The sequence below is a fragment of the Panulirus ornatus genome, chromosome 19, assembly GCF_036320965.1.
Source record: "Panulirus ornatus isolate Po-2019 chromosome 19, ASM3632096v1, whole genome shotgun sequence".
NCBI lineage: Eukaryota > Metazoa > Arthropoda > Malacostraca > Decapoda > Palinuridae > Panulirus > Panulirus ornatus.
In genome coordinates, this window is record NC_092242.1 from 57014804 (window position 1) to 57042734 (window position 27931).

Consider the following 27931-nt stretch of genomic DNA (forward strand, 5'->3'; position numbering starts at 1 on the left):
TTTTCAATGGTTTGAATGTCAAGCAAGAGACAAAAACTATGTAAACTGCTTTTATAGTTTATGGTCAAGTCAGTGCTTGGCACAGCTTACTAAAGTGTGTCCTAGTAACATATTTCATGATCACATACGAATCTAATATGCACGTTGGGTAGATGCCTTTCCTTGTAGCCAAATTGACGTTGACTTTACATTTTTGATTGAAATTCACTGGCAGGTGATTAAGTTTCCCCTAGTCTAACTTACTCATGGGGATATTATAAAGAGATGATTTTGAGATTGAGATAAATGTATTAGGACTTAGGACTGGATTATCTGTACACCAATGCCTCTGCAAAATTCATTTCTTTTTCAATGTCATTGTTTCCCAGTGTGACCAGCTGTACCTGCATGTGGTCATATTGTAGAAAGTAGATGATGCGGCCCTAAACACACTCCTTGGCTGGTGTGTGTGGCAGCCTCGCCTGATGGAGTCACTCATAACTTACGGTCAGTCGAAAACTATCATTAATGACAGGATATTCTTTTCCTACATTTATTCTTACTCGTCTACATGACATTGACTCATGTCTGGGCTTTTTATGTAAAAGTTAAGATAGTGATTATTAATGAAGACGTTTAATATGTGTGAGCGAGAATGATGAAGGCGCTTATGAATTAGTGTGGTTGCTTCGATCAAGAGAGCGGTATGTCCCTGCCTGGGGTCAGTGTGGCTTATCTATACTCATATGGGTAGTGTTGGTGTTGTAGGAGGTGTGCCACTGACACTGTGGTAAAGAGACACTACTGTGATGAGTGTGGGAGGCCCTCATGTAGCACGGTAAAGATGGTCTTCCGTGTTCTATGTTTGGCATAGTTATGAGTGACCATGCATTGTACATGTCCTTTGTGATGATATTAGCCTTGATCTTCAGAGTACCATGTGTGCCATGGTGATGAATGGTGGTCTTGATGTGGTGAGTGATGGTGTTCTATCTGTTCTACGACACCGAGTGGCCTTGACGTGGTCAGTAGAGAAGTTCATTTTATGCCGCAGTGGTTAGTAAACTTTTAAGTGGTGAGATTGATGACTGCGTCTGTGCACGAGCCGTCACTCTTCTTGATTCAAAACATCTTTCAGTCAGTATATCTTTAGAGGGATGTTTTTTCTTTTTCTTTTTGTAAATAAAGTCGTTTAGAATGTCATCCCATAATTTGCTCAGATTATTTTGATTATTTTACTATTTGTTTTACTGAGCTGTTCTTGACAGAACTTGTCAGAGGAAATGTAGTGGGGTCTAGCAATGACACTCGAGTACTGGGATATATTAAAAGACAGATTATTCCAGTTTCTTTATTCTTATGGTAGATCTTACATATAGTGAATAAGAGACCACATGTGTGTTCATCCACATCCATTGTATCCTAAAAACCTCTGTTATTGCTAATTACAAACGTGATTGTACAGAACCATTCAGTGTTGTACTCAGAGTCAGTGTATCACAGTACATTTTCTCTATAAAGTATATAAGGAAATGTTAATGAAAGATTTTAAATAGCTTAACTTAAGAGAGAATAGTGGTGCGAGTGAGCGTGTCAGGCCAACTGTCTTACACCTGCAGCCCGGGCCTGACCAGCCTTACACCTGCAGCCCGGGCCTGACCAGCCTTACACCTGCAGCCCGGGCATGACCAGCCTTACACCTGCAGCCCGGGCCTGACCAGCCTTACACCTGCAGCCCGGGCCTGACCAGCCTTACACCTGCAGCCCGGGCCTGGCCAGCCTTACACCGGTAGGACTCTGGTACAGTCTTGCCCACTTCGTCACTATAGCTTTCGTCAAGGACTTAAAGTATTGACCTAACGATGATGGAAGTTATTTCCTTGTGATTAATACACATTGTAAGGTGGTTGGGGATGAGCCCTCACTGCTAGACTTGTGATTATGAGACAGTATACATGGCACACTACTCCAGCGGGAGTTGGGCATTGTATTCGTGACCTCCCTAACATCTATCACACTCCACCTAACAACCTCCCTTACACCTTCTCTAACCCTCCCGTTATAACTTTCCTAACACCTTCCCTAACACACTGTCTAACACCCTACCTATGATCTTCCACAAACCCCCATCCCAGCCAGTTCCTTCTCTAACACCTTCCTCAACAAATGATCAAGAATGTGTTTGCAATTTTGAACTTCTTAACTTTTCCTCAAAATCAAGTTGTATACTTTACATTTTCTTGAAAGCTGTATTTTAAACATGCACGGGATAATATTATATCTAAGTAGGACTGCTAGAGCTGGAACTGTTTGAAATGATGAAGAAAATTAGCAGCTTTTGATTTTGAACAACATTGAATGATGGTGTAAGATTTCACCCTTGATATGAAACATAAGAGAAGTGTCACAGGCCAAGTTAGTGCATACAATAAGGCAGGGTTGCTGCTGACACTCTGGCCTTTGTAGCAATCCTGGAGTGATGGGCCCTAGACTGTTTCCTAGGGCGAGCCAGAGTGGCCAGTCACAGCAGGTTGGTGCCAGACCCATACTAGTATCGCATGTGGTTTACTAGGAATGTCCAGTAGCACAGTATGCGGCTGTCGACCTTAGTACAGTGTAGGGCTCTCAACCACAGTTCAGTGTAAGGCTGTCAACCACAGTACAGTGTAGGGCTGTCAACCACAGTACAATGTAGGGCTGTCAACCACTGTACAGTGTAGGGCTGTAAACCATAGTACGATGTAGGGCTGTCAACCACAGTACAGTGTAGGGCTGTCAACCACAGTAGAATGTAGGGCTGTCAACCGCAGTACACTGTATGGCTGTCAACCACAGTACAATGTAGGGCTGTCAACCACTGTACAGTGTAGGGCTGTCAACACAGTACAATGTAGGGCTGTCGACCGCAGTACAGTATAGGGCTGTCAACCACAGTACAATGCAGGGCTGTCAACCGCAGTACAGTGTAGGGCTGTCAACCACAGTACAATGTAGGGCTGTCAACCGCAGTACAGTGTAGGGCTGTCAACCGCAGTACAGTGTAGGGCTGTCAACCACAGTACAATGTAGGGCTGTCAAATACTGTACAGTGTAGGGCTGTCAACCAGTGCTGCAGTATACAACAGAGGCACATGATGCTCGTCACTCACACCTGCACAGGGAACATCTTGGGGGGGAAAATAACATCCACAGATATCTCTTTTTTTTACATCATGATTGTCAGGCAATTCAAATTTCATAATAAATCCAAGGAACTAATAAGTTAAAACTATTAATATCAACGGGACTATATACTTATACCCGATGAAGCTCTACATAGCTATGACCCAGGAGCAAGAATATTGTATGGCAACAACAAAGGCACTGTATGAATTAACTTGCCACCTTTATACACACACACAGACACACACGTGAACATCAGTGTACATACAAGATAAAGTCTCTTCATACTGGGAAGAAAAGGCAGTCCAGATGCTAAGGCAAAAGTATTTATACCTTTGTCTTGCTTGAGATTAATGTTGGCTATTAAAGTAGCATAAGTTTTTGTCTTGCTCCCACCAAGTTATGTTTTATTGTTGACAATGTAGAAAAGTGTTCGAGAAAAATCATTGACCTCTGTTGTTGTTGTTTTATATAAACATGTCTGTCAAGCTGATGTGCATGGACACCACACACACACGCATACAAATAAACAAGAAATGAATATGCATATAATTCATGAACTATACTAATGTATGGATTGGGATTACATCTATAAAGTTATAAGAACTAAATTGACTGTGGTAAATATAAAGGTCATATATCAAATGTCTCAATATGCAGCTGGACCCAGATGTTGTGATGACAGTCAGAGCCGAGGAGTGATGTATGACTACATTGTTTCAACGGTTGTATTGTAATTGTAGGAGGTGAGGCTATGTGGAGAGTAGTGGGCAGGCTGCCTTTCCCCCCAACCCCAGCAGAAGCTGAGGCTGTGTTGGGGGTGATGAGTAGGCTTTCCCCCCACTCCCAGGTACCTGACCTCACCTGACTCAAACGTGCTTTGCTCAGGTCAACAAGCCATCTAACTGCCAACTTTAGGAAGCATGTTTTAGTGAGGGTCCTCTTTTTTTTTATTTTATTTAATCTTTTATATTATTATACACATATTACACAATTCTAAAACAGCTATTCCTCGTCCAGATATACTGTACTGAGTTAGCTATTCCTGTCACTAAACACGTTGTTAGAAAAAATATAAAATGACTACAATGGAACAGTAAGTCGGTCAGGGTATACGTGTCAGGAGGTGGCAAGAACAACGGTCGGTCGAGGTAGACGCCTCACTATATATAACCGACCACACTACTACTAGGATGGGCTCTCCACCCTCCACTATAGGCCCACACATCTTGTGCTCTACACAGTTTAACTGGGTTAATATTATCAGTAGTTTGGCAGTGTGTCGCCGTGGAACTATCTGGTGCAAGGGAAAGGGTCAGAATACAAGGTTTCGTCTTTTAGGAGCATCTCAAGAGTGTTGCCTTATGAATGATCTTGTTTCTTATGTTAATCGGCAGGAAAAGTTAAGGGTGATTCCACTGTGATCATTACTCTTGGTGAATTGAATTGGCAGTTCAGTTTTTTTGTCTGAGATTTCATTGACTGATTTAAGTATATTATTTGATCAGTTGCTTTTATATTAACGCTGGTGATGGATGGCATTATATAAAGGCGAGGGAAGATGAAGCTGGACCCAGACCAGCAGCACGAACTCTGGCCCACCACTCACTCCTCCTACCCACCAGGCCGTCCTTACGGCAGCCAAGGCTTTTGGCTCTGAAGTACTGAGCGTCACGTGTGGAGGAGGATGTGGGTCAGGTGTGGAGAATGATGTGGGTGAGGTGTGGAGGATGATGTGGGTCAGGTGTGAAGGATGATGTGGGTGAGGTGTGGAGGATGATGTGGGTGAGGTGTGGAGGATGATGTGGGTCAGATGTGGAGAGGATGTGGGCCAGGTGTGGAGGATGATGTGGGCCAGGTGTGGATGATGATGTGGGCCAGGTGTGGAGGATGATGTGGGCCAGGTGTGGAGGATGATGTGGGCCAGGTGTGGAGGATGATGTGGGCCAGGTGTGGAGGATGGTGTAGGTCAGGTGTGGAGGATGATGTGGGCCAGGTGTGGAGGATGGTGTAGGTCAGGTGTGGAGGATGATGTGGGCCAGGTGTGGAGGATGGTGTGGGTCAGGTGTGGAGGATGATGTGGGCCAGGTGTGGAGGATGGTGTGGGCCAGGTGTGGAGGATGGTGTGGGCCAGGTGTAGAGGATGGTGTGGGCCAGGTGTGGAGGATGGTGTGGGTCAGGTGTGGAGGATGATGTGGGCCAGGTGTGGAGGATGGTGTGGGTCAGTTGTGGAGGATGGTGTGGGCCAGGTGTGGAGGATGATGTGGGCCAGGTGTGGAGGATGGTGTGGGCTAGGTGTGGAGGATGATGTGGGCCAGGTGTGGAGGATGGTGTGGGCCAGGTGTGGAGGATGGTGTGGACCAGGTGTGGAGGATGGTGTGGGTCAGGTGTGGAGGATGATGTGGGCCAGGTGTCGAGGATGGTGTGGGTCAGGTGTGGAGGATGGTGTGGGCCAGGTGTGGAGGATGATGTGGGTCAGGTGTGGAGGATGGTGTGGGCCAGGTGTGGAGGATGATGTGGGCCAGGTGTGGCAGATGGTGTGTGTCAGGTGCGGAGGATGGTGTAAGCCAGGTGTGAGGCTGGTTGGTCAAAGTGATAGAGGGTAGTGGGGTCAAGTTTTGAGGGTGGTGGGCCCTGGTACGAAGAGTGGTGGGGTCTGGTGGTGGGGGAGAGGGGGGCAGGCTTGGGTTCTTTTGGAAGCCAAATATGAGAGCTGTTTGGTGTCAGTTTTGGTTGCTGGTGGGAACGGGGGCCAGGTATGTGTGGGTGGAGGGGGGGCCAATTATATAGGTCGGTATGGGGACCAGGTACAGGTAGGTATGGGGGGACCATCGATGATGGGCAGTGGTACGGAGCACCTGGGGAGGAAGGGTGGGGTGGCAGTGGGAACTTTTGGAAGCGTTAAGGGTTGTCGGTTTTGATGGGGACTCCGGGAGGGTTGAGGTTCATGTTCTCGATACCGAAGCCAGAAAGGACAACATTATCCACGGAGATGATGAAGACGAAGATAAGGATGACGTTGTTCAAAATGTTGGCGGCTCTTTGTTGTTTGGGGTCGTTAATGTCCATACCGCCGATAATCATGAAGAGGACGCCCACTACCACCTAAAACAACAGAGCCTCAAGTTACTCCACACGTCCATCACCATCTCATGTGGGAGAAAAGCTTAATATCAGTCTTAATCAACATTTCAGTATTCACACGTGCTCGCGACACCTCATCTATTAAGCAGAGGTTAAAGGTGTGTGAGGGAGGATCTTGTCACTCAAGGCAGACTTGGCCAGTCCCTGGGGGGTCGTGGCGGGTTGCTGCCCCAGGGGCGCAGCCTCATCTGCCTTGAGCGACATATGCTGTCATAAGGCCTAATGGGCGTCGCTGACAATATTCCAAAACACAAGGATGATAACACTACCTCACGACCGGTCACAACAAACCCTCCCTCTAGTCCATCACACGTACCAGACGTAATGATATTACTCATCATGTCTGACTCACTGACTGACTCACTGGCTGTGGAAGTAATCATCCTTAAATACTACCTGGGCATGAGCAAGTTCTCCCATGAAGCAAGTCCATCTGACCTTCTCAAAATTTTTGAGTCTTGTGTTTTCCTCTTTGTATTTTGGAATGGGACGCGAGGATGGCACGCAGATCTTACTTCCGTGGTGCCTCAAGGGATGAGGGTAGTCGAGTTTCTTCGCAGAAGAAAGCCATTGTCGAGCCCCATCTTAATGGTGTCACCTGCCATGACTAGCATGCTGAACCCCATAACCAGGTGATTGATCACAACGGCTCGGTACTGCTGACTCAGCTTACTGATATTTAGTGCTGCCAGGGGTCCCAGCAGGACGACCATCAGCCCCTACGACAGATGTATGCATCACAAACCTGTACCATCACACGTCTCCGTCAGGTAACATCAGGTCAGGCGCCTACCACCAGGCTGCCCGCCCAACCCTCACATGACTACCTCACTCCTCTCCTCACATGAGCCTTTTTACATCACTCTCCTCTCCTCACATAAGCCATATACAAGTCTCTCTTCTCCTCATATGAGCCTGTTCCATCTCTCCCTCACATGAGCCTGTTACATCTCACACGAGCCATGTACATCTCCCTCCTCACCTCACATCTGGCTAACTCACTTGGATGCTTTATTTCCATACAGCAGACAAAAAAAAAAAAAATTTGTGCACTCGTTACCATTTAAGTAGTTGTTGGAGTATCCCAGTGATGCAAAATGTTTCAGGTAAAGAGAGTTTTGTGTCGCACTCTGTTCTCCCAATATGGCTCAGAGGACAGTAAGTTCGTCATTCCGTAATGAAACCTAACCACGTCACGTCATATTTACAAAATTCAAGATATTACCTGTGCAAGGGCCAGAGGTGCATGTATTCGATATTTGTATAGACAATCTCTACGTATTATTAGCAAGACAGAGTATTAATATATTATCACAGGATAGTAAATACACTATTAGATAATACAATTATATAGATGGTAGAGCTTCTATTTCTCTCAAAGATTTATTCTCCTCTGGCAAAATATATCATACGGTGATCAGTGATGACCTGTGTTACCAGTGTTGTAGTGACCTGTGTCAGTGTCACTATTGTTGTACTGGCCTGTGTCAGTGTGTTACATTAACCTATGTCAGTGTTACTAGTGTTGTATTGACCTGTGTCAATGTTACATTAACCTGTGTCAGTGTTACTAGTGTTGTATTGACCTGTGTCAGTGTTGCTAGTATTGTACTGACCTGTGTCAGTATTACTAGTGTTGTATTGACTTGTATCAGTGTTACTAGTGTTGTATTGACTTGTGTCAGTGTTACTAGTGTTGTACTGACCTGTCAGTGTTACCAGTGTTGTATTGATTGTGTCAGCGTTACTAGTGTTGTATTGACCTGTCAGTGTTACTAGTGTTGCATTGACTTGTCATTGTTACCAATGTTGTATTGACTTGTGTCAGTGTTACTAGTGTTGTATTGACTTGTGTCAGTTTTACAAGTGTTGTATTGACTTGTGTCAGTGTTACCAGTGTTGTATTGGCATGTGTCAGTGTTACCAGTGTTGTATTGGCATGTGTCAGTGTTACCAGTGTTGTATTGACTTGTGTCAGGTGTTACAAGTGTTGTATTGACTTGTGTCAGTGTTACCAGTGTTGTATTGGCATGTGTCAGTGTTACCAGTGTTGTATTGACTTGTGTCAGTGTTACCAGTGTTGTATTGACTTGTGTCAGTGTTACCAGTGTAGCAGTTATGTGTTAACTCGTAATAATGTTAGTATTGTTGCAGTACTTGTGTTACTGTTAACGTATGGTGGCCGACGCGACGCGGGCAAAAAAAAAAAAAAAAAAAAAAAATGCCGCTATCACGTCCATCTTGGGGGGAAGAAGAGGATAAAATGACAAGGAATTCGTCAGGGCTCAGTAGACCTGACTTACGCAGGAAGAAATGGTGTGTGAAGACAGCAAGACATAGGTGGCAAGAAAAATGCCACAACTTAGCTGTTCGAGGGAAGGGGGAGTACCCTAACGGGCCATCCCCGAGCGGCTGGCGTCCACACAGAAACTGTGGGACACAGCAGCCAACACCGTGCCCCGGGTCCACACCTCGTGGGGTGAGGACACAGCAGTGACCATCATCACGTAGGGCAAGGGAAGGTTATCAGAGATGATGTCAGGAGTGAGACAGAGGCCTTTGATGCCACTGTGGTTGTCAGATACGTGTGGGATGATGAACCACCCCAGATCTGTGTACAGGGTTCCATACTTGGGTGAATCAAACCCCCGTAGATAAGAAGTAACTGCTCCCACGGTAGATATTTACTGCAGCACCCACACAACGCTCCCAGCTCATGGGGAAGCAGACTTTTTGACGTTGATTATGTGGGGTTTCCAAGATAGAGTGGAGGACATGGTCATGCTCAGTATGGTTTGAGTTATGGTGTTTTGGAACTGAAAAGATGGAAATACGTGATTCTCAGAGAGAGAGAGAGAGAGAGAGAGAGAGAGAGAGAGAGAGAGAGATGGGGAGAAATTGCGTTTTAGCTCTATTACATTTGACGAGGCTACTGCTTGCTTCCCCACTGCTAAGTGCTGCACAGGTCCAAAATGAGAAAGGAATGTGATCATTACGAGAAGAAGAACGAATGAGTGAGTAGAAATATGTCGAGTGGATTCATCATCAGCAGAAGAGTAACTAGGGTTAGAACTGGACGAGAGAAGATTATTGAACTGAGAGACTAAAGAGAGTAGGCGGTGGGACAAACCCCTGAGGAACACCACTACTGAATGCTGGGGTAGGTGGGGGGGAAGTGGCCTCATGGACGACCACTGGAACAGTCGCACAGGAAACTGTGCCTCAGGGAAGAGAGAGAGAGATGCAGTGAAACCTAAGGAAAGGAAGGTGTGAAAGCAACGGCTTGTGCCACACCATCAAATACTCTGCAGATGTGAAGGATTAAGTTTCATCAAAATCCCTGAGGTAGGAGGACCACAGGTGAATCACACAGACGATCACCAGTACACCTAGCACTGCGAACCCCAGACTGGTGACCTGAAAGAAGAAATGGGATTCCAAGCGTCTGGGAAAGTGAGTCTTGGAGAGCTTCAAAGACACGTATTTCCATGCAGAGAGGAAAGTCTGAATTTTTAGAGAGGTGAGCAAGGACTGGTGCAAGCTCAGAGTTTCACACCATTAGAACCGGAGGAGGTATGCCATCTGAGCCACAGTCCACCTGGCGCTGGGAGACGACTACCTGCAAGACCCGACGTGGGGAGAATATAGGAGGTGACACAGGCTCAACGGGTTGGAGGATCACTGGCTGAATCATCCACAGCTGAGGTGCAGAAACACAAGGGGCCACCATGATGGGCTTCATCAACTTGAGAGTTGACAACATAATGATCAGTTCGGAGAAGAAGAGGAAAGGTTGAGTAGGAGAAGTGGCTGGAGATTATTTGTTGTGGTGGCTGGTGTTAGTGTCACTAGTGTTGTAGTGTTACAAGTGTTGTGGTGACGTGTTAGTGTTACAAGTGTTGTGGCGGCTTGCGTCAGTGTTACTAGTGTTGCAGTGACTTGTGTTAGTATCACTAGTGTTGTGGCGAAGGTATGGACCCATGTAATAGTTCTAGATCGAGTCGTTCGTGTATCCCACTAGATGGAGGTGGATCTAAGGGCCTGCACACTGCTAGGTATCAATCCAAATCCGTTGATGATAACGTTGAGGGCCGTGATGACGAAGACAGAGCCGAGATTAATATAGCCGATGATGTTGGCCGATCTGTGGTAGGTCTCGAGATGGAGGCGACAGTCCCTCATCATGGAGAGGGAGAGGGAGAGCACACCAACCATCAGCTGTACGGATACCTCGGGTCTTATTATACTGAGACAAACCCCTGCACCTCCCGTGTACCGGGCATGACACTAACTTAGGTATGGCCGCACAGAAACCTCACTATAAACTGACTTGCTCATCTACTGTATTAAGTCAACAGAGGTTTTTTCACTCCAGGAACTTTGGTAGTTTACCAGGCTAATACACAGCTAAGAGTGACTCTCTACTTTACTACTACTGCTACTATTACTACTTCTACTCATTATTATTACTTATATATGTATACAATTATTAATATTTTGGTAGGGGATGATGCAAGGAGAAGGGCAGAAACAACAAGGGCCCAGGTTCAGTGGCTGTCATGAACAGTCGGGAGCAGAGAGTGATACAGATAGCCAGCCTATCACCAGACCACCACAGCAGGACAACTGATAAGGAGAAAAACTATCGTATGGTTTATATTGAAATCACACCTGTACAACTGTACGGGGAAAAGATGTTCACTAACCTACGAGTGAGTATCCACGTTAAGTTGGGTCAGCTTACTTGAAGGATAAGATGAAGACCTACGAGAGAAGGTCTCTCGAGGAGGGCAAGTATGAAATACGAGAGTCGAGTTACAGGGAGAAGTTACACGTTGATGAGCTCTACTCATGGTAACACTGGAGCTGAAACTTCAAGGTGTCTTCGCCAGTGTGACAATGTCGAAGGTGGAAAGGTGTTTTTTTGAAAGACACAGAGAATGAGCAGTCAGACCCCCGTGGCGAGAAAATACCGTCAGTACAGATTTAAAGAAATGCTTTTAGGTTTGGTCAAGATGTGGGTGACTGGTATAAGAAGGTCAGTGATGAGAGTGTGAGTTTTGACACGGTAGATAATGTTAAAAAAAGGATGCGTGACACTGAGGACAGTTTGAGAGATGGGACCACACCTCCAACCTCGTACTCTATATATGAGTAATGACACACACACACACACACACACACACACACACACACACACACACACACACACAAACAAACACGACTTATATCACCTGTAAATTGATAGAGAAAAATGAGAATTACTTTAGTTACAGTACGTAAGCCTAGAGCAAAGCTGGACAAGAATTTCAAATGACAAATAGAATAAGACACGGGTAAGCCAGCACCATGAATGGTGTTGGCAGGAGGTCAGGTGGCAGGTCTTGTGTGGGTCTTACAACGAAGGAGTCTTCTGGAACCATCGGGGGGGGGGGGGGGATATAGAAAAACAGTCGGGAGTTACAGCTGTCGGTCGAGATGTTGAGAAAACTACTTAAGGACTCAAATCAGGATCCTGAAAAGTTTAATCAGACGGAAGAGCAAATTAAGGAAACTGAACACTGACAGAAAGGTTTGGTGGTAGGTATTGGGAAGGAGTGGACCGGAGGATGGAAAGACAATCATTGTCCAGCAACAGAGGAAAGGTTTCAGAAGGGTCTTCTCTGGAGGTGCTTGATACACATCAGTGTAAGGAAAGGCCCATAACACAGGCACCTGAGATTATAATCGATAAGAGGAGGTGAGAAACAGAAGCCAATTCCTGGACTGGTGAACAGAAACACGGCAGTGGAACAGACCTGACACAGAATGACACAGCAGATGATCACGCGAAGCCGTACAGAGATTAATGATATGTACTGCTCGAGAGGCAAGAAGCAGGGAAGTATATGGCAGGTTAGATGCGAAGCTACAACTGCGGAGTGTTGAGCTCAGGACATACCGCCTAGTGGTCTGGCCCAGCCACATGCCAGGCTCATCAACGTAAGCTACGTACATCCACCAACCTTCTTCCACACCTTCTTCACGTGTTCAAAATAACTGTCAAGACCTCACCCACTCTCATTACGTGACACGTCCCGTGTACGTCGGCAGAAACAGGCATTTGATACCAGAGACAAAGCGGCTGACGGAGGAGCGATGTAGGAAGTAACAGACCAGAGGTTGGCGCTAGGTTAAGACGGTTGACAGATCTGTGCCTAATTTCTGATTTTTTTTTTTTTACGTGTGGAATTAGTTACTGAAGTAGATTCAGGAACTTTGAGACGAGGAGAGAGTTAGTAGGCTATTTAGCAAAGGTGACCAAGAAGAGAATGACTGTAGAAAATTACATTTAAAGGACTAGAAAAAAAAAAATGGAGACGTCAAATAAGGCAGGAGGATGGAAGAGCCGTGACACCACAGGAGCAGTGTTTGGTGATGAGAATGTCCGACTGTGGACGTACAACTGTACACACCTGGGCTACGAGGAGAGGAAGGGAGCTGGAGTTTAGAGGTCGAATTAGGGACAAAATACACACACAAAAGAGACATTGTGAAATACTGAGACATAACTTATTGTAAGAATCCCCTATGTTTTGGAGGGAGAGTAAGAGTTTGAGACATGAAATTCCTCAGAAAGATTAAAGTTTACAGATATGCCATATATATACAGACAGTAGTGAGGGGTTGAACATCAGAGGACCAGCCACCCTTCATCAGCGGTAGGGAACAAAGTACAGTGGTTGGTGACCACCAGTGGCAGGGGATGTAGGTCTCTGGTGACCACCAGTGGCAGGGGATGTAGGTCTCTGGTGACCACCAGTGGCAGGGGATGTAGGTTTCTGGTGACCACCAGTGGCCGGGGATGTAGGTCTCTGGTGACCACCAGTGGCAGGGGATGTAGGTCTCTGGTGACCACCAGTGGCAGGGGATGTAGGTCTCTGGTGACCACCAGTGGCAGGGGATGTAGGTTTCTGGTGACCACCAGTGGCCGGGGATGTAGGTCTCTGGTGACCACCAGTGGCAGGGGATGTAGGTCTCTGGTGACCACCAGTGGCAGGGGATGTAGGTCTCTGGTGACCACCAGTGGCAGGGGATGTAGGTCTCTGGTGACCACCAGTGGCAGGGGATGTAGGTCTCTGGTGACCACCAGTGGCCGGGGATGTAGGTCTCTGGTGACCACCAGTGGCAGGGGATGTAGGTCTCTGGTGACCACCAGTGGCAGGGGATGTAGGTCTCTGGTGACCACCAGTGTGGGAAGGGACGTGAGGATAGTCACTCACCTGGAGGACGAGGGAGGTGATGATCAGGACCAACATGATGGTGTAGAACTGGTGCTCCTGCCCGACCTGGAGGACGTACTTGAGCTGGGAGGCGTTAGCCGTGAGGAGGGCCACGTCCAGCATGCCCTGCGCCACCGTCTTCTTCGTCGCATACCGGTTGGCATCCAGGGTCTTGCCGCCCTGCAACACAATGGTCACCTGCCTCATCTACCGCTTCCTTATAATATATATATAAAGGAGTCATGGGATCACCCGGTGAGGCTAGGCTGCTACAAGTCACTTCATAATGCATAGCTACATACATCCCGCTATTTCTTGTGTGGCGGGGTAGGGACAGGAATGGATGAAGGCAAGCAAGTATGAATATGTTCAAGTGTATATATGCACATGTCTGTGTATGTGTATGTATATGTGCATGTTTGGGCATTTATGTACATATATGCGTATATGAGTGGATGGGCCATTCTTCGTCTATTTCCTGGTGCTACCTCGCTGACGCGGGAAACAGCGATTAAGTATAATGATGATATATATGCACACAAACAAATAGATATGTGAGAGAGAAACTGTGTAATCATCTATTCGTACTGTAAGGGGAAGGTGTTCAATACTTGTGAGACTCGATATATTTTTTTTCATACTTTATTATTTTTTTGTTCTAATTTATATTTACGGTTTTATGGCTTGGTTATTTCATTGCACTATAATACTTTTATACAAGTACTTCTTTACATCTTTACGAACAAATGTCTTTAATTTCCTGGTATGTTCACTGATGACATCATTACATTGGTCTGCTTTCATTTAATTTAATTCAGTTCCTTTACTTATTCCTTGCTGGCGGCTGGCTGGCTGTAGTGCTGCTTACATGTGCCCCAAGCTTCATCCCTAAGCTCCTGGTTTTTTGAAGTCTTGTTCAACCGGACAGAGATATGGTTCCTGACCTCGCACTGTAACTCAGCTCACCTAATTCTTGTTTCATGTTTGTTACCCTCTCCTGGATTCGCTCTACTAGTTCTTCGCGCTTCTTTGAGCGTGGCGAGCAAACTTGAGAAGCATATTCTACCTGGCTTAACATATATGCCAGCAGACAGTGTGTATCCTCCTTGATACCTCTGCTGGTTACATGTTGGGTGAAAATATTGATTCTCAAGTTCCTCCCACACACACATACAGATTCCTGCAGCTATGTTTCCTGCTGGATGATATTCATATGGAAGCCTTGTAGTACTCTGCATTACCCGGGTTTGGAGTTTGTTTACGTTACATTGTGCGAGTTGATGCAGTCCTCCTCAGTGTCGCCTCCCCTCGTGAAACCCCAGCGGCATCATCGGCGAACATATTCAGGCGAGAGTCCAGTCGTCTTGGTCCGCCATATCCCCGGATCAAGACGAGCGAGCCGTGGTCTCACAGGTGTGATGCACCACAGCTTGACTCCAATCCATTTCGAGAAGGGCTCCTCCAACATGCGTCCTTTGTTCCCCTCCACTAGCGTGATCCTCTCTCCATCGTGCGAATCTCCCTCGTATTCATGCTCAAAAATCCAAGCGTCTTTATCAGCCTTCCTACATGGCAAAGTTTGCAGTGCTTTGTGGCACAGCTCAGAGGCACCACCAAGCCTTCCTTCTTGTTCGTCTGAGAACTTTGTTACGCTTGCTGTCCTTCCCTTGACCATGTTTTGTCCCTCACTTAAGTAGTTTCATCCTCGCAGGTAGTCGTCACCCAATCATCCATTTACTCTCTGATTTATCTTCTCCAGTGAACGTGTGTGTGCGTGTGTATATGTGTGTGTCTATGCGTGTGTGTGTGTGCGTGTGTATATGTGTGTGTCTATGCGTGTGTGTGTTCAGGATATGTAGACATGGCATCCAGCAGAGCAGAGAGGTAATGGGTGGTAGCGTGAGAGAGAGAGAGGGCCATGGGGAGTGGGTTGGCTTGTGACGCAGCCTTACTGTACCATCAACGTCAAGGTTACCACCACCACCACCGGAACAATGGACACATAACTACGTCTTTATCATGGCGGCTCACACGGCTACTATTGTCCCTAGCGCTATATAACAACACCACGACAACTGGTGCTTCATCATCACCACCAGCACCAGGTGACACGAGGTGTTACTGTGTCTTATGATGCACATGAAGTTGTTACGTATATAATGCTACTGTGGGAAGTAAGAGGTATAGCAAGGTTATGATGTGGTGTGTGATGTTACCACTAGCGTCCTCACCAGCTACACACACACACACACCGTCTGGCCTCGGTCGTTATGGTGTATAGGTGCGGCATTGTCCATGTTGCCAAGCTACAGCCGTCCTGGCCGCGACTCTCTCTCCACATACACCACCTACAGCTGCTCTTGCTCGCTCTGTACGCCTCACTCACACGACTAATGAACTGTTATTTTCTCTTCTTGCATCAGCTTGTGGGGGTGTGGGCAAGTCGTGCGTGTAGCCTCTGCATGTTTGTACATTACGGTGTTCACATAAGGCAGCCTCCCACTCCAGTTCCAGGTTGGTGAGCGAGTTATCAGCTACTACGGTAACTAAGGTCGTCCACGTTATTTCATAACCGTCAGCTGAAAAACCTCGAACGCCTTCAAGTGTGCAGAAGGGAAACTGAGGCTACACAAGCTTTCGCTGCTGCACACGCCAGCCTTCCTGTGTTTAGGATGATCGTGCGCTCACATTGTGTACAGCAATGATACCATCCATACTCACACGAGACTGAACCACACACCGACATGCCATCACTGAGCCAGTTCGGTGTGATTGGACAGTATGTTTTATACTTTGAGTATCATTAAGAGGGACGAACGATAGCCACCATCCAGGCAAGTTGTATTACAGTAATTCTTGGGGCTGTGATGGCCTTGCTCCTCACGACCCTTTTTCTTTTCTCTTCCTTTCCTGCTGGCGAACCAAGAAAAACTCTTTCTTGAAAATGAGACTCACTGGCCACCAAGGTTAATTACCAAGTTATGAGGGGAGGTATGTAGCGTAATGGTTTGGTTATTTGAATCGATGGACCCATGCGATAAAAGCTTGGCATTAAGTAATAGGTTGTGTTCGCTGGTTCACGAGGGAAGGAATGCTAGGCTTTGTTGGCGTGAATGTCAACACCAAAGAAAACGGATGTCACAGGCATCACACACTACGGAGTGGCCCATTGTCTCATTAAATAATTCAGACTGGTCTTGTGTATGTTGCCAAGAGCACTAGTGTTACTACATCACTCGAACATCGGTTTAGCTTGTGTAGTATTGACCCACAAAGACGAAATACCCAAAAGGAATTATTGTTTCCTTGTGTAATCAACATTTATCAGTTATACGTTTCCTCAAAGGGGAAAAAAAAATATCCAGTTCAATTTTGCATGATCATTTCTCGCGAGACATAACTGATGCGTTTTTGTCTTAGGAATACAGTTCAAGGTTGATCGTCGTCTTATGTTGAAAGGTGGTGCGCTGCCTTCACGTGACGCTTCCGTGTGCGGTGGCGTCACACCGGGCAGCCACCGTGACGCCTCCACACCATCGGTGCTGGAGGTGGCGTCACACCCGGCCCAAACCCACCGTCACGCCCGCTACTGAGGGCTCACTTCAACCCACCCTTTGGAACTACGCCTCCCTCTGTGAATGGAAAGTTTCCCAACCCCTTACTACGACGACGCGCGAGCCGCATACAGACAGTGTGGAGCAAGGATCACTGGCTCGCCTCACCAAGTGACGTGGATCATCCTGTTACCGTCGCTACCTGGAAGGACCAGTGACTACTGTGGCTGACGACGACCACCTGGAATTTGTGATCGATGCATGGTGGTAGGGAGGAGGGAAGGGGTCAGGAAGGCCCCCCCGTTAGGCTAGCTATTGACCAGTATTTTAGCCTTGAGTGTTTCACCTTTACCAACCTGACAATGAATGTCAGGTGGTGTGGGTACCTCCCAGGCTACACCCATGACTTCCACCCCAGTGTCAGGAGGTGGGTGTACCTCCCAGGCTACACCCATGACTTCCACCCCAGTGTCAGGAGGTGTGGGTGTACCTCCCAGGCTACACCCATGACTTCCACCCACTGTCAGGTGTGGGTACCTCCCAGGCTACACCCATGACTACCCCCCAGTGTTAGGAGGTGTGGGTGTACCTCCCAGGCTACACCCATGACTTCCCCCCAGTGTCAGGAGGTGGGTATACTTCCCAGGCTACACCCATGACTCCCCCAGTGTAACTATGCACATCAGTATGTGGGCCTATTTTCCTGAACACTGGCCTCTACAGTCGTGTTATAGTAGATGTGTCTCATGACCAGTCTTAGGTGACATTAATGACCAGGCTACTGCTGCTGGTCTGGGTGACAGTAATGACCAATCTACTGCTGCTGGTCTGGGTGACAGTAATGACCAGTCTACTGCTGCTGGTCTGGGTGACAGTAATGACCAGTCTACTGCTGCTGGTCTGGGTGACAGTAATGACCAGTCTACTGCTGCTGGTCTGGGTGACAGTAATGACCAGTCTACTGCTGCTGGTCTGGGTGACAGTAATGACCAGTCTACTGCTGCTGGTCTGGGTGACAGTAATGACCAGTCTACTGCTGCTGGTCTGGGTGACAGTAATAACCAGTCTACTGCTGTCGGCCTGGGTGACAGTATTGATATCGCTGACGTCCTGGGCGACAGTTATAACCAGTCTACGGCTCCTCTCCCGGGTGACGGGAAGAAAGGCTCCAAATGCAGTTAGGAGTATTGATCAGTCGCAATGCATCCTCGTGAATAGGGAGGGAGTAAGGTAAGTGGCTCAGGGGGAAGGTGGGTCTTCTTTAAGGGGGTGTGTGATGTCGCCAAGGCTGCTAGGTTCGTCCATGCAGGCAGGGGCGGGGCGGGGCGGGACGGCAGGATGCTGGAGAGCGTGACACCTGGGAAGTGTGAGTCAGATGCCGCCTGCAAATGACACGGCTCAAGTGGCAAACCCCGAGTGAGAAACTTCAGAAGTTGGTCTCGACTTTGGGCGAATGTGTGCGAAAGGAGGAAGTTGAGAGTTGAGTCAAAGTAAGGTTATGGGGTTTAGCACGGGAACGAAATAGTCTGGTTTCAGTGTCGAGTCGGGAGAGCCCGGAGGAAATGGAATTCTTTAGGTACGTGGCATTGGACAGAACCATGGTTTCTGAGGTGAATCATAGGGTGGGTGAGGAGGCGCGAAGGTTCTTGGCGTGTGGAAAGCGAGGTCACGGTGAGTGCAAGGTGCCATCTTCTGACCTGTATCATCTGTCACACATTGTTTTAAGCTTTTTGTATATGCTGTCCACATTCACTGTCTCACGACTTAATTTGTTCCACTCCTCCACTACTCTTATACTACCTATGTACATTCACATCTTTTCGAAAGAGTTCGTTCGTGTCCTGCTGTGGCCTCTTTGTCTGTTCTATCCCTACACCTTTCGAAGAAGCGTTTATTGTCAACGTCATCAAGCTGGTCTAAAAAAAAATTATAGGTTGTGACCGAGGGCAAAAGTATGTTCTCTAACCTCTCATTGTAACTCAAGCTTTCGAAATTCTGGAGCCATCTTTGTTGCGCTCCTTTGGACCTTCTCTTTTAGCTCTTATGTGTGCACCATTAAGTGCGGTGGCCCAGTTTCGGGAGCAGTTTCTAGTTTTGTGCAGACCTACACTACGAAATTTTTGCTAAACATTTTCTTATCCATAATACTTGAAAATTATTGATGTTTGCCAGCAGACACTGGGTCTCTGACAGCGCGTCAGAGACCATGTCCACCTCCAGAAGTGTGTCACCCACAGCATCAGTAGTGTGACCTGATGACCACCATAGATGATGTCCTCCGTGTGACTCCACCTCCCACTGGCTCCACCACTATGTGACTCCACCTCCCACTGGCTCCACCACCATGTGACTCCACCTCCCACTGGCTCCACCACCATGTGACTCCACCTCCCACTGGCTCCACCACCATGTGACTCCACCTCCCACTGGCTCCACCACCATGTGACTCCACCTCCCACTGGCTCCACCACCATGTGACTCCACCTCCCACTGGCTCCACCACCATGTGACTCCACCTCCCACTGGCTCCACCACCACGTGACTCCACCTCCCACTGGCTCCACCACCATGTGACTCCACCACCATGTGAGTCCACGACTCCACTTTCCACTTGCTGGAGGACCACCACTTTTCATGACGCATCACATATTGTTTACGATACACAAGATTTTCAAGACCAGCCCATTTCCTTATTCCTTCCTCCAACCCGTCTGTGGTCCTTGTTACAACAGCCTAACCCTTGTTACAATGGCCTGGTCCTTGTTACAACAGCTCGACCCTTGTGACAACAGCCTGACCCTTGTTACAATTGCCTGGTCGTTGTTACAACAGCTTGATCCGTGTTACAACATCCTGGTACATATTACAACAGCCTGACCCTTGTTACATCTGCCTGGTTCTTGTTACAACAGCCTAACCTTTGTTACAATTGCCTGATCCTTGTTACAAGTCTAACCCATGTTATAATTGCCTAGTCCTTGTTTTAAGAGCTTGACCCATGTCACATTAGCCTGGTCCATGTTACAACAGCCTGACCCTTGTTACAGCAGATTGGTCCTTGTTATAAAAACCTGACCATTGTTACAACTGCCTGGTTCTTGTTACAATAGCATGGTCTTTATTGCAATTGCCTGGTCCTTATTACAACTGACTAGTCCTTACAACAGCCTGGTTCTTGTTACAAATGTCTGGTTCTTATTACAACTGCCTGGACCATGTTAAAACAGCCTGGTCCTTGTTACAATTGCCCGGTCTTTGTTACAGTAGCCTGGTCCTTGTTACAACTGCTTGGTCCTTGTTATAACAGCCTGGTCCTTGTTACAACAGCCAGATCCTTGTTACAACAGCCTGACATTTGTTCAACAATCAAGTCCTTGTTACGAGAGCCAAGCCCTTGTTACAACAGCCTGTTGTGTCCCATTCCTAACGTGCGTGCAAGCCAGCCATTCCGAGTTCAGTATTTTGGTAACGGCCACATAGGCTCCGGAATTGTCAGTTTGCGTCAGTCTTGGTTGTTCCACTCTTTGCCTTACCACTAAGTTGTTTTGGACCAGAATACGTGTACTCTATGTACATCCCATCATGAGTACCGGCAACACCCTTTGGTTCCCACCACCGCCCAGCGGGAGCTCATTAACAAACAGCCCTGGCCGCCATGTCGCTGCTGGCAGCCAGGGCCCGCCAGCACGCTCTACGTATATGATACACTTATCCTCTTGAATATCGACGCTCCACGGTCCACTCTACCCGCAAGGTGTGAGGCCCGGGGGACGGCGGGAGGGCGGTCGCTGGCTCAGTGAGGCAGAGAGGCGTGTGTTGCTAGAGAGAGAGAGAGAGAGAGAGAGAGAGAGAGAGAGAGAGAGAGAGAGAGAGAGAGAGAGAGAGGTATGGTTTCTGGCGAGCGGGGGTGTGGTGGGGTGGGATGATTTCCCCTGGGGGAGGCGGAGGGGGAACACTACGGTCATGGAAACCATCTTGAATGATGAAGGATGGCGGGGGTGTGCCATGGATGTCTGGCCGGGGTTGTTTATCGCGTACGTGATCTGCTCAATAGAAATTACGTAAACGGTTTATGTGACGATGAATGCCAGGTGGAGCTGCACGAGTAAGGCCAATAACGAACTAGCAGGTAAAGTGTGTCATGGAGTTGAACCAGCAATAAACCAGCAGGTAACGTGAGAGGCGGTATTGAACCAATAACGAACCAGCAAGTAAGATGAGAGAGGGTGCTGAACCAATAATGTACCAGCAGGTAAGGGGTGGGGGACGCTGAACCAATGTTGAACCAGCAGGTAAGGTCAGAGAGGGTGCTGGACCAATAATGAACCAGCACTTAAGGCTCACATGCACTCAGGGCCAAGAGCTGTCGTGGGCCCTGGAGGAAGGGTTCGCATATGACCTCCTGGGAGAGGGGGCTGGGGTGTTGTTTTCCGTTATCAATCAATGTCTTTACTGATCTTAAATTTCATCTCCCTTATTCCGGACCCCGAGAGGTACGGGCCCCAGGGATTTTTGCCCGTTACCTCACATTCTCGTTGGGTCCACCTGTTCTACTAAAGAACCAGCAGGTAAGGTTTAAGAAAATTGGATGAAGAAACAGGTGTAATTGTAGTTTAGTGTTGATATGATGAAACGTACAGGACTGATCGTTAATGCCCACCGTAGTGACTATACTTTTTTGAAGTCTCATCAGTTTTGGCAGAAGTAATTAATCTCTAGTTTAAGAAGCTCCATCAAACCCATTCTCTAGTTAAATATTTTCTGAAGATAAAAAAAAAAAACTATGAAAATCTTTCGTTAATGGTATATTTTAACACCAGCAATTTCCCGGAATCACTTTGAGAATGACAATGAAGCACAACAATGGTGGCGTTTTGTGGCCTTGTTTCCCGCCGTGTTGTGCAACGGTTCCAGTCACCGCGAGTGGCGGACTGGTGGTGCCGCCCGGTGCATGCATGACTCACGGGAACGATGGGTTAACGGGAGCTAGCCTCACGATGGGGCTAGGCTCACGACGGGAGCTAGACTCTCAATAGGGCTAGGCTTACGACGGGAGCTGGACTCACAATGGGGCTAGGCTTACGACGGGAGCTAGACTCACGATGAGGCTAGGTGCACGACGGGAGCTAGACTCACGACTGGAGCCAGACTCACGACGGGAGCCAGACTCACGACTGGAGCCAGACTCGCGACGGGAGCCAGACTCGCGACGGGAGCCAGACTCACGATAGGGCTAAGCTCACGACGGGAGGCTGGACTTACTATAGACTAAGCTCATGACGGAAGGTAGTCCAACGATGGGCTCTCGTGGGGAGATATACTGAAGTGGAGCTACGCTCAAAACGGGTGATAGACTTAAAAATAGGGCTAGGCTCAAGACGGGAGATAGATTAAACGATGGGGGCTGGGCTCACGATGGGAGATAGACAAACAACGGGGCTGGTTTAAAGATGGGAGATACCCTAACGATGGTGCTAGTCGTAAGCTCAAAACAGGAACTAAAATACCGACAGAGTAAGGCTCACAACAGGATGTAGCTAGACTTGTGATGGACTAGGCTTACGATGGGAGCTAGACTCACGACTGGGGCTAGACTCACTCTTCTTGAACGCAGAGAAAACTCTCCCAATTTGGAACGTCAGCCCACAGTGATTGAGTCTTAACCGGGCTCAGTACAATTCAGTTGGTGTAACTTTTAACCAAGTGGTTTGATTGTTCCGTACAGCACGACTGGAATTTTGCCATAATCGTTCATTTTTAATGCATGTTATTGTATTGTTAGGATATGGAGGAAGATTATCCCTAGTGCGCTAGAAGTCAGTTCTATCGACTGACGCCGTGCATCACAACGCCCGGGACATTATCCATTGTCTCAACTTCACTCCTTGATTCTGACGGTACGAATTGTAAAGCATGACAACATACGTACGACCTTTCAGTGCGACGGTATGTGAAGGGTCAAAGGCCAGACCATCATACCGAAGAGTCGTACCGCTGTAATGTAGAATTAATCACTACACTAGTGAGATGTAAGACCCAAGGATCAGTGATGGTGGCAGGCCTCGCTCACTCACGTTTCTGCCACATCCGTAATGTTGACCTTTTGTTATCTGCATCGTCCACCATGTCCTTCATACAATTACAGAGTCGGATGTTTCTCCATTTTTTTTTAATTTTACCAATATATATATATATATATATATATATATATATATATATATATATATATATATATTTTTTTTTTTTTTTTTATTTATTTATTATTTATTATACTTTGTCGCTGTCTCCCGCGTTTGCGAGGTAGCGCAAGGAAACAGACGAAAGAAATGGCCCACCCCCCCCCCATACGCATGTATATACATACGTCCACACACGCAAATATACTTACCTACACAGCTTTCCATGGTTTACCCCAGACGCTTCACATGCCTTGATTCAATCCACTGACAGCACGTCAACCCCGGTATACCACATCGCTCCAATTCACTCTATTCCTTGCCCTCCTTTCACCCTCCTGCATGTTCAGGCCCCGATCACACAAAATCTTTTTCACTCCATCTTTCCACCTCCAATTTGGTCTCCCTCTTCTCGTTCCCTCCACCTCCGACACATATATCCTCTTGGTCAATCTTTCCTCACTCATTCTCTCCATGTGCCCAAACCACTTCAAAACACCCTCTTCTGCTCTCTCAACCACGCTCTTTTTATTTCCACACATCTCTCTTACCCTTACGTTACTCACTCGATCAAACCACCTCACACCACACATTGTCCTCAAACATCTCATTTCCAGCACATCCATCCTCCTGCGCACAACTCTATCCATAGCCCACGCCTCGCAACCACACAACATTGTTGGAACCACTATTCCTTCAAACATACCCATTTTTGCTTTCCGAGATAATGTTCTCGACTTCCACACATTCTTCAAGGCCCCCAGAATATATATATATATATATATATATATATATATATATATATATATATATATATATATAAAGATTTAATGTGATATTTATAGAGATTGGTGTTTTTCTTAGTATTTCCCAGATAACAATCCAAGTGTTGCTGTACTTTATATATAAAGAAATTAAACTTACCTCAAATTAGAAGTCAATTGAACAGTTTCTCCCTCGTGACTTACAGATGTCCTCCAATAAACTGCTGGTTGTCAAAATTATCAGTGAAGTGTTGACGGCTCAGATTTATTACAATAAATAGTTTACTATCGAGAATCTACGTGTGTGTAATTACATACACACACACACACATATATATATATATATATATATATATATATATATATATATATATATATATATATATATATATATATATATTATCCCTGGGGATAGGGGAGAAAGAATACTTCCCACGTATTCCCTGCGTGTCGTAGAAGGCGACTAAAAGGGAAGGGAGCGGGGGGCTGGAAATCCTCCCCTCTCGTTTTTTTTTTTTTTTTTTTTTTTTTAATTTTCCAAAAGAAGGAACAGAGAAGAGGGCCAGGTGAGGATATTTCCTCAAAGGCCCAGTCCTCTGTTCTTAACGCTACCTCGCTGTCGCGGGAAATGGCCGATAGTATGAAAAAAAAAAAAAAAAAAAAATATATATATATATATATATATATATATATATATATATATATATATATATATATATGACTCGAGGAATTATACGAATATGCTGATGCCAGCATAGGTATATTAAAAGGTGGCCTAGATATTGCAGTACTGTTGACAAACTACATATTTCCTTATAAACCGTGACGACTTAAGTAATGTCATATACATATATATATATATATATATATATATATATATATATATATATATATATATATATATATATATATATATATTGCTTGTATAAACAGGTGGCAGCTTAACCAATGTGTAGATGAACGGGTGGCAGCTTAGCCAATGCGTAAATGAACATGTGGTGGTTTAGAAAAATACGTGTATAAACAAATAACAACTTAAATAATGCATGTATAAATAATTGGCAACTTAGAGTGTATGAACAAGTGAAAGCCTGGATGATGCGTATATAAACAGGTGACAGCCTAAGTATAGCTTGTATAAACAGGTGAAAACTTAAATGATGCGTGAATAAACTGGTCACAGCTTAGGTCATGCGTATGTAAACGGGTGAAAGGCTAGATAACAATGCGTTTATAAACAGGTCACATCCTAATTCTATCATAATAAAGTGCCGACGGTCGTATCGCATGAATGACATGAAAGGCTTGAAATTACATGAGACAAATGACATCAGAAAATGTCATGAAGCAACCAATGAATACACTTTAGTCATACCAGAATTTATGTTCGTAAACTGGAGAAAGCTGAGTGGCTGGCGGCCCAGGTGTTTCGGGGGGCCCTCACGGCCGGGGAAGGGGGTGAGTTACCATAACAACCCAGCGGTCGGGCGGGAAGAGTCGCCGCCAAATGGACGGATCCTCTTTAAATGACGGCGTGTGTGGTGGGACCCCTTTCTTTCAGGGTTTTATACAAATTATATTTATATGTTGTATATTCAACTGTTTTGTGATGCCTTTGGTGACTATAATAGTAAGGAAGTTTGAAGAAATATGATTGTACAGTATTTGAATGTTCTTTGTCATATACAACGAATGGGTTTTGTGTTTGACGTTTAAAAATGCCAATATATTTATTTTCCAGTGTGATATGTTTAACTACTGATTTCCATGTGACTCTGTAATATCATGTATTTTATCTGCGATGATTTTGATATGTTTCATTCAATCCAAATTATGGCTTACATTAGCGTGATTTATATAAAGTTTTACACTTAAGCGAACAGGTGCCTTAACAGGCGTATAAGAGTAACTAGTGAAGAAACTAATGAAAAGTCTTGGTAATACGTACACCTACTGTCATGACTTGTGGTTCCACAGACATGGTACCGTTCATGTCCCGGTCCTTAACACTGTCCACTTTGTTTGTTGGTGTGAAGAATCTGTCCGACATACACAAGTAACCGGAGCACCACTACTGCTACTTCCCGGTGGCCGGGTCACTACTACTGTTGCCGCTCTCTCTGTCTCTTCACTTGGTTACGGGGGTGTTCCTTACTGTCTTCACCGCTGCTCTTACAAATTCTGACACTTGTATCACTGGTCGTCACATATAGATGGGTGGTAAGGTATGGTTGTCACTCACGGTGCCGGGAGGGTAAGGTAAGGTGACGCAAGGTTAGGTAAGGCAAGGTAAGCGAGCAAGCAGGGAGAGGGAGGGGAAGAAGTGCGGTGTGTTGCCTCTGGCGGTCCAGCCACCAATGAGCTCCCGAGTAAACTTGTGGTCGTCCACAGGTGCGCTGGTGAGCTGTGCAGGGCTGCCACCCGCGCCCGATTCCCACCACTCATTCCTGTTATTACCACTCCTCTTCCTGCACCCCTGTCTCTCTCTCTGACAGAACTAATGAAATTTAATTACAAGGTGACTTTGATCCATTTTCAGAGCGTACAGAGTGAAAGACACGACTACAAAATGTTATTTCATCCTAGCGTTTTTTAATTTTAAGAGAACATCCCAGGAACCAAAACTTATTACTGGCCTGGTGGTGAGAAAAGATGTATGCTTTCAGCGTAAACAACCAAGATTTAGCACAGGCGTTCGGAGTTAATAGACGGTTGCAGTCTCAATATAAAATGTATCTGGAAGACTTCATGTCTCCCCAGTACGTAAATTCAACAGGCCCATAACCTCTCCCCGAGTTGCGACCCACTGCCATCATCGGACCTCCAGATGAATCTGGGAAAGTTTTGTTTAAATGGGCTTTCACAGATACAGTTAGCTCCGTAGACAGCAGTTTGATATGACGACCTCTTCTGTCATCCGCTACCTTAACTTCCTGGACTTCATCTATCACAAAATGTCTTAGAAGTTCCGACCATATCAGTCGTCAAGAACGCCATCAACACTACACTGCAAACAATTCCCATCCCATGGCTTGGGAACTTCATCAGTGAGCGTCGTCAGGCTGTATGCTTCCCACCCTCTAGTCCTTCTTAGCTGTGGCTTCCTTATCCTTCTTAATGATGGCCTGATGGATAAGCACCTGCTCGATGGAAGTACGGTGACGTTGGTGTCGGTGCTGACAACAGCTCTCCTGGGTACATCACCAATCGGAACATTTTTTAACAATCTCTGGAGCTGAACCATCGCCAATCAAAGCATCATTCAGTCACAGAGGCCGCGTACATCATCTTCCTCCCAAGCATGATCCAAGCCATCGAAAGTCACTCAACCCGAGCCCCCTCCAAGCTGGCCACCCCATCAACCTTCTCCGAACTAAGCTGTACGTAACACATCGATGCCATTGAGTTCCCGCGGTGTGGTGATTAGCGTTGCCACCTTCCAATCTAACAGACCAAAGCTCGAATCCTTAACAGAGTAGTAGGCTTCCCACCAACCCAGTTGTTCATCTACCCCTTCAGGGCTGATCCATGAATGTGTACCTCGCTTAAGCTAGCGTGTGTGTGTGTGTAAGGTATATACAAAAATAAGAGGCGGGGCAACAGGTGAATAAAACTCCACAGGACACAAACAGAAACCACAATAGTAATCCACTCTTTCAGTCATCATATCTCTATTCTTTGAAGATTTGAGACACGCACTTCCAATGCCTTAAGAACATCTACACAACTGCCATTCTTCTCAAACTCACTTATGCCGTAACAACTTGGTCTTTCTCCCGGCCTACCACTCATTGGGGACTACAAGACTACAAGAAAGGATGCAGAAGAGGGCATGCAAGATCATCATTGTCTCCTGCTGCACCGCCAAATGATCCTCCCGACTCTTTATC

General features: G+C 46.4%; 2 protein-coding genes across 10 annotated transcripts in view; one reads left to right on the forward strand and one right to left on the reverse strand.

The window, feature by feature from the left end:
* LOC139755542 (amino acid transporter heavy chain SLC3A2-like) overlaps positions 1-27931 on the forward strand; it is a 123169-nt gene that overhangs the window by 8691 nt on the left and 86547 nt on the right. The gene's annotated exons all lie outside the window — the stretch shown is intronic.
* On the reverse strand, positions 1317-26413 carry LOC139755535 (ninjurin-2-like). Of its 7 annotated transcripts, none has more exons than XR_011714119.1 (4): positions 25990-26412; positions 13548-13727; positions 1709-6246; positions 1317-1592 (listed from the first exon to the last, which is right to left on the reverse strand). XR_011714119.1 is itself a non-coding variant. In XM_071673946.1 (4 exons), exons 1-3 carry the CDS (start codon positions 26089-26091, stop codon positions 6813-6815), a joined length of 474 nt encoding a protein of 157 aa, XP_071530047.1. In that variant the 5' UTR covers positions 26092-26412; the 3' UTR covers positions 6109-6246; positions 6801-6812. The 7 variants fall into 7 exon arrangements, 4 of the variants coding, with proteins under 4 accessions (XP_071530045.1, XP_071530044.1, XP_071530046.1 ...); XR_011714118.1 differs by having other exon boundaries at positions 1680-6246; XR_011714117.1 differs by having other exon boundaries at positions 1317-1621; positions 1680-6246.